The 6,576-nt window shown below is 54.4% G+C and overlaps 1 protein-coding gene across 10 annotated transcripts in view; it reads right to left on the bottom strand.

The window, feature by feature from the left end:
- Window positions 1-1,532: 1,532 nt before the first annotated feature.
- U2AF1 (U2 small nuclear RNA auxiliary factor 1) overlaps window positions 1,533-6,576 on the bottom strand; it is a 13,519-nt gene continuing 8,475 nt past the window's right edge. For all 10 annotated transcript variants that reach the window (XM_040483816.1, XM_040483817.1, XM_040483815.1 and 7 more), the window contains 5 exons: window positions 3,646-3,695; window positions 3,465-3,563; window positions 2,818-2,951; window positions 2,625-2,717; window positions 1,533-1,819 (listed from right to left, as the gene is read on the bottom strand). In XM_040483816.1, coding sequence (XP_040339750.1) covers window positions 1,672-1,819; window positions 2,625-2,717; window positions 2,818-2,951; window positions 3,465-3,563; window positions 3,646-3,675 — 504 coding nt within the window. In that variant the 5' untranslated portion in view covers window positions 3,676-3,695 and the 3' untranslated portion in view covers window positions 1,533-1,671. The remainder of the gene's footprint in view (window positions 1,820-2,624; window positions 2,718-2,817; window positions 2,952-3,464; window positions 3,564-3,645; window positions 3,696-6,576) is intronic.

Below are 6,576 nucleotides of genomic sequence, written 5' to 3'. Positions count from 1 at the left end.
GGAATTCTAATCTCAGTTAAGAACTATAAAGTAGGGGCACCTTGGTGGCTCGGTTAACCATCAGACTCTTGATTTTGGCTCAGGTCCTGAAATCACACGTCATGAGATCAAGCCCCGCGTCAGGCTCCGTGCTGACAGCCAGGAGCCTGCTTGGGATTTTCTCTCCCTCTCTCTGTCCCTCCCCACTCATGCGGTGTCTGACATTTAAGAAACACAAAGTAAAAAATTTTCACATTCAGATACAGTGGAAATTACTCCACAATCTTCACAAATTGACCAAATTTGGACAGAGTAACTATAGTGCTGGTACTGATGCCTGGAAGTACGGAGAATGAGAGAACTTACACAAAACTTCCCGTACTGCCGACTCAAAACCGCCATGAATTCATCCCAAATCATCTGCTTACTACCATGCAAAAAATAGGAAAACTCACACCAAACCTAAACAAGACTAGGGATTAATCATTAAAATCACTATTAAAAATTTGATCACAAAAAAAGTGGCTTTCGTGAAAAAGGAAAACAAAACAAAAAAGCCCACGCTGGTCAACTATTTCCTTCCGATACTCGGGCGCCGTCACGGTGGCAAGATGTCTCCTCCTAGGCCAAGGGCAGGGCTGAGACGGTCCCTCGCTCCCCGAACTGCCACTCCCAGCAACTGGAGACCAAGCAGGCGGACGGACCGGCACGCGGACCGAGCAGGTGGACACGTGCACGCCGCCCATCCCGCCCTCCCTGCCGGGTTCCCAGCCCAGTGCGCGGGCGCCCAGGGGTGGCGACAGTCACTGAGAAGCAAGCTGCGGTGCGCCAGAGAGGCGACCTCCTGGGAGGACACGGCGTGGGTGGACCCAGACCGAGCGGATGGCACTCAACGTTAAATGCAGCATGTGGGCGGCCGGCTGGCACCGTGACTACAGTTCGGGGACAGTGACATGGGCGCAGCCCCGCACCAGAGGGCGTCTCTGCCCAACCCACTCTGGCAGGCTGGTGACGAGCCGGTGGCCGGGGTGGAACACAGGAACGGGGCCGGCGGCTCTTGTGCAGCCCCGGGCACATCCACGTGTAGGCCCCATTTCGGGACAGGCCCTGTGCTTCCGGACAGCACGGAGGCTCTTTGAACGAGACTAGAAGATTCCTGGGTGAGAGAAACGGGACACGGATGGGGCCACTGGCGGCACCGGACCGAAAGCCTTCTCTCCTACGGACGCCGGCACGGCCACCGTCCCGTCCAAGTGTCACTCACCGACCCTGCGGGAAGTCCAGGGCGCGGACCCCGGGTTCCCCGCAGCAGGGTCTCCGGCAGCCTCGGCGGAGAAACGCCACGTTACTCGCTCGCACGTCGGGCACTGGGAACAGGCACGACCGTTGCTCGCGTGAATTTTCTTTCCCCTAACGGACGGGGCGCTTCATCTCACATCCTACGAGTCTAACACTGGTTCTGTCTATTACCCAAGACCCTCCCCCCCCAAAACGGACGGCGTGTGCTGCAAAGGAGGAGACCGAGGCGGCCCGCAAGAAAGGACTACACCGAGTACTGTATCACTACAAATTTTATTCAGAAACCCATCTTTGTGTTTTTTTGTTGTTTTTTAAAAAAAATTCCCGTTATGAACTGGTTTGGTCAATCAACTACAACACTGCCTAGCAGACATACGGTAAAAACGGCGTGGCTCAGAATCGCCCCGATCTTTCACGGTCTCTCGACCGCCTCCTGTCACGCTCCCGTCCCCCACCGCCGCCGCCGCCGCCACCGCCGCCGCCACGACCGCGGTCTCTAGACCGAGAGCGACGCTCCCGAGACCGGGACCTCGATCTATGCCTGCAACCAAGGAAAAGAAACAAAGCTGTGGCATCCAAAGCAAAGCACACAACAAAGCCCCCACGCGGGCGGACGCTTCTGGGCGGACCCCGCGGAACGGATGGCACGATCAAGGAGGACCGTCGCGCCCGCCACACCGCACGCCCCGTGTAGACACGCCCCGTGTCAGGGAAACGGGCACAACGTCCTCCGTGTCCCGTGCTTCCAGAGCGCCGGCTCAGGGCCTTGGGGACGGTCTCCCGCCGCGGCGGCCCGGACACGCACCGCCCTCCTCCTGTGCCCGATGCTTCTTGTTGACAATGAGACGCAATCACTTAACGTCTGCACCTCCGGGCACGTGTTTACCAGGGGACGGGTGAGAACCCCCCGGGTCAGAACTCCATCCGAGCAGGGAAAGGGACGGTCTCCCGACACCTTGGGTTTCTCTCTGTGCTGGGACAGCACGGTCTGCACTCAAAACACCAGGAGCGGGCCGGACCGTGCTCCCCCTTCTGCCCGTGGCCGCAAGCAAACCAAAGAAACCTGCCCAAACCCACGGACACCCGCAGTACGTAAAGGAAGTCACTCCACCTGCGGGCAAAAGACGCTGCGCACACGAACCCAATTTCGAGGGTTCCCCACTCACCCGTTCCCTCACTTCGGGACTGTGCGGGCGGGACATCCTTTTAAGGGCACGTTCTCAGACCTTAAGATACACACTACGTCCTCAACGGTGACCTTCACACCCGGGCCGAGCTCTCCTCGGGAAACGCTTCGCGAGAACGGACGGCGCCGCCAGCGGCAGCCAGCCCGCCGCAGTACTCACTTCTTGCGCCGGCGCCCGTACAGCTCCCGCCGCAGCTCTCTGGAGATGGGCTTCAGGTGCATGAAGTTGCAGAAGCCGCCCCGCGTGCACTCCCTGCGGGGGAGACAGAGGCCAACATGCCGCGGGCCGCCCCCCCCCCCCCCCCCCCCCCCCCCCGCCCCCCCCGCCCCCCCCCCCCCCCGCCGTCACCTACCCCATCTCGTACTGGCGGCAGCACGCCTCTCTGAAGTCGGTCACTGGGGACAGCTCGGCGTGGATCGGCTGCCCGTTAAACCAACGGTTGTTCAAGTCGATCACGGCCTTCTCCGCGTCTTCTTCACGGCGAAACTGGAAAGATAGATCAAGAGGGCTTGCTGCCCCCACCTGACGGGAAGGTCTCCGGCTACCGAGCCATGGATACGCGTTCACGTGGCTCAAATGAGGTGGAAGGATGTCTTAGATCACGTTAAACACAGATCGTCCTTTACTTGCAACTGGATCACTTAATTTCGCGATGATCCAAGATCGTACCGACACTGCCTTGGTTTTCAAACTCAGTTGGTTAACAAGAGCAAACGCAAGGATTTATTTAGACCGGGAAGTTAAAAAAAAAAAGGGGGGCGGGGAGGGAACCACAGGTATAAATCGACTGACTTCTCCCGCGTCTAGACAGCCTGTCAGCGGCACCCTCCGAAGGTCCCAACCCTGAAGGGCGGTGGCCGCGGCGCCCACAGGCGGCTGCCACGCCTGGGCAAGCCGGCCGGCGCGCTCCAGTTCCAGTTCCCGCTAAGATCCCAAGGCACCAGCCTCCTCCTCCCGCCAGTCGGGAGGGAGCACTCCCACGGGGCACGCCCTTCCTACCTTGACGTACACGTTCCCGACGAGGTGGTCTCCCAGGTTGTCACAGACGTTCATCTCCTCCACCTCGCCGTACTTCTCCTCCATTTCTGTAAAAACCTCCTGCGGGGAGAGGACGGCGGCGGCTTGAGGGTCCCGACCCACGGGAGACGCACCCCCCCCCCACCAAGCGCCAGTCGCTCACCTCAAAAAACTCGTCGTAGTGCTCCTGCATCTCCACGTCGCTCACCGCGCCTGCGGACGACAGACACCTTGCTGGTTAGAGCGGGACCCCCGCCCGCAGGGCTCTGCGTTCACCCCAACTGCCACCGTGACACGTTAGTTATCTAGAGGAGCCGCGACAGCTGCGCTCTCCCGGAGCGCGGAGGTGCGGCGTGACAGCCAGTGGTTACAATTTTAAAGTGTGCTGAGGTCTTTAAGTGCCCCCTTATGACCATCTCCATTCTGGCTATGAAAATGACAAGTTTTAATCAGCATCAAAGGGCCACACTTTCAGAAAATGTAAGGAAATCATTTACTCTCAACAAATTTCTAAATGAAAGTCTTCTTCCTTTTACGGTTTAAAATAGCGGCCAAGGAATCACACTGGTATGTTCTTCCTCTTCATTACGTTAAAGTAACAGTAGAAATCAGCATCAAGCGATTAAGGGCTAATGTTCCTGACTAATTTCTTTTACAGAGTATCAGCCACACACTATTACCGAATTCTTTCTGATGCGATTAAAACCCAAATGACCATAAATACTCAGTAAGATAATTACCAAGTTCAATCACAGTTACCTCGAATGCCTCTGGATAGAGGGATGGTTACAATGCTTTGTTGAAGAAAGCATTCTTGTTTTATATTCCAGGACTATTTTCAAGTTTATTCTTCATAATTCACATGCACTAAGCGAAATCATGTCCATTGTGTGGGTAGATTTTTTCGAATTTACATTCTATCCCCCAAATCATTCTCTCTACAAAATTTTACCATTCAGATTCTAAAATTCTCTTGCCCTAAATCTGAGAAATCACAAAGCGGGCACGTCAATTAAACCAATGTTGCACACAGCTAGATGGGGGCAGCCTACAGAGGCGAGTGGCTTCAAAGCTGGGCCAGTTTAACCTTCAGTCGTCACCTTCCAAGGCCACACTCCTTGGACTGGCGGCCTCACCTGCCACACCCACTGAAGGCCAGGGGGCCGAGGCAACACCTTGGAGCAGTCTCCTAGGGCCCAGGAAAACCTTATCTTTAAGGACAAGCACTTGAGTCTTTTGATTCTGAGAATGGCTTAAATTTTTCTCATTCACGGGGGAGGGGCGAATTCCTGCATTTTAGTTATTTTTGAATTTCAGGAACCCAGCTGGCTTTAGAAGCCCAAAGTGAGCAAATGCCCCGGGCAACAACTACTCCTCTAGGTGGCTCTCGTGAATTTAACCCCCTTCCCTGAGTTGAAATCAGGTTGCGAACAACAGAAAAACTAGTCAGGAGAAAAGAAGGCCATTCCAAAGGGCAGATTTCAATGTTTCCATTCCCTTCTCCACGTTGGAAAAAAATGAGAAAACGTATTTGCACGCTCTCAGTGCCAGCAGTGTTGAGACTCAGTGCTGGTTAAATTACTGTTAGTCTCTTACTATAGAACAGCATTTATTTTAATAACTCCTGGAAAGTCCGACTGGACAATGCTTGATAATGGGCATACTTTATCTTCTATACTCCGCTTAAAATTTTTCAACCAAATGACTAGAAGAACAGAGATGACCAGTTAAGAAATTGGTCACCTGAAGAGTCATCCCCACGACTCAATATATTTTAACTAACGTGTTCCCCAGATACCAGTTTTCTTACGGAAGCACTCCTAAACTGGGATTTGTACTTCTACACGTGGAAGGGTATGCTAACAAGGGTTGTGAATCTAGGACCCGGATGAACCTGGCTGGATGAAATTTACTCGGAGGCTCTGCTGCAGGTTCACCAGCTTAAACTGATTTTCTTCCTAAATCGAAGAATCAGAATTTCACCTAATTTGTAGAATGTGGGCCCCATAACGGGGATATCTGGTACAGCTAAACCTTGGGTAGCATACGCAAAACAAGAGTACTGCGGATCGCAGATAAAGACACGAAGAATACTATGACGCTGTTTTGTCAGCGAAGCCCCCCGCCCCCCTCTCCCCCACCCGCAGTCCCCAAGTACAGAGTCAGGGCAAAGAGTGATTAACTGCTGTTACTCAACCGTCAGCTTCCCATTCCTTTCAGCCCAGGGCAGGGTTCTTACAGAAACTAGTAAGTCCATATATAAGCATTTCCCTCCGCCTGCTCATCTGAGTTCTTTAAAAAACAAAGCAAAACCAAGTATTTTGAAACAAGGGCTACCAAGCAAATCCCGCCACCGTCAGATTCAGGGAAACACACGATCTGCTACCGGGTCAGCACAGCACCGGGAAGCACAGCGTGTGGGCAGGAGAGCCTCACGAGCCCCCTCCCCGGGCACGTGCACTGTGCACCCACAGGCGCGCAGAGGCGAGGCCTCCCCGTCTGGGGCCAGCCCGAGGGGGAGGGGGTGCTGCGGGGCCCGCTCCGCTCTGTGGACCGCCTTGTACACTGAGGGGCCCCGGGCCAGAGGGGGATTTGCCTGATGCCTGTGGCTATGCAGGGGTTACATGTACACAGCGCCCCCTACTGACCTGTAGTTCTAAAACCACCTGGTGAATGAATGGCAAGGCGTCGGGGTAGGACCCCTTGATTTTAACAGGGGTCTAGGATATGTTTCAATTTACCTACGGATGACTGAATCGATTCCACAGCCCAATGGCCAGAAAATATACGCTTTAGCTTTCTGAAATTCCCAGGGGTACTGCTATGTATAGTGTTCTTGAAAAACTACCCCTCAGTAACTACAATGTTCGTGAACTTAACTTTGATGTTTCCCAGTACAGGAAGAAATCGTAATGTCTACAAAATGCCCCGTTCAGACCTATTTCCCCACCAAGCACACCTTTCATCTTCCAACTGTGGTACACTAACTCCTGAGGTTGGAGACAGCTACGTAAAGTATCTGATTAACGACTGAGTTGGCATGGGGCTGGGGCTGGGGCTGGGGCTGGGGCTGGGGCTGGGGCTGGGGCTGGGG

Source organism: Herpailurus yagouaroundi, unplaced genomic scaffold (assembly GCF_014898765.1).
Source record: "Herpailurus yagouaroundi ecotype Mexico unplaced genomic scaffold, PumYag 162, whole genome shotgun sequence".
Classification (NCBI taxonomy): Eukaryota; Metazoa; Chordata; class Mammalia; order Carnivora; family Felidae; genus Herpailurus; species Herpailurus yagouaroundi.
This window is presented reverse-complemented; position numbering and strand designations above follow the sequence as displayed.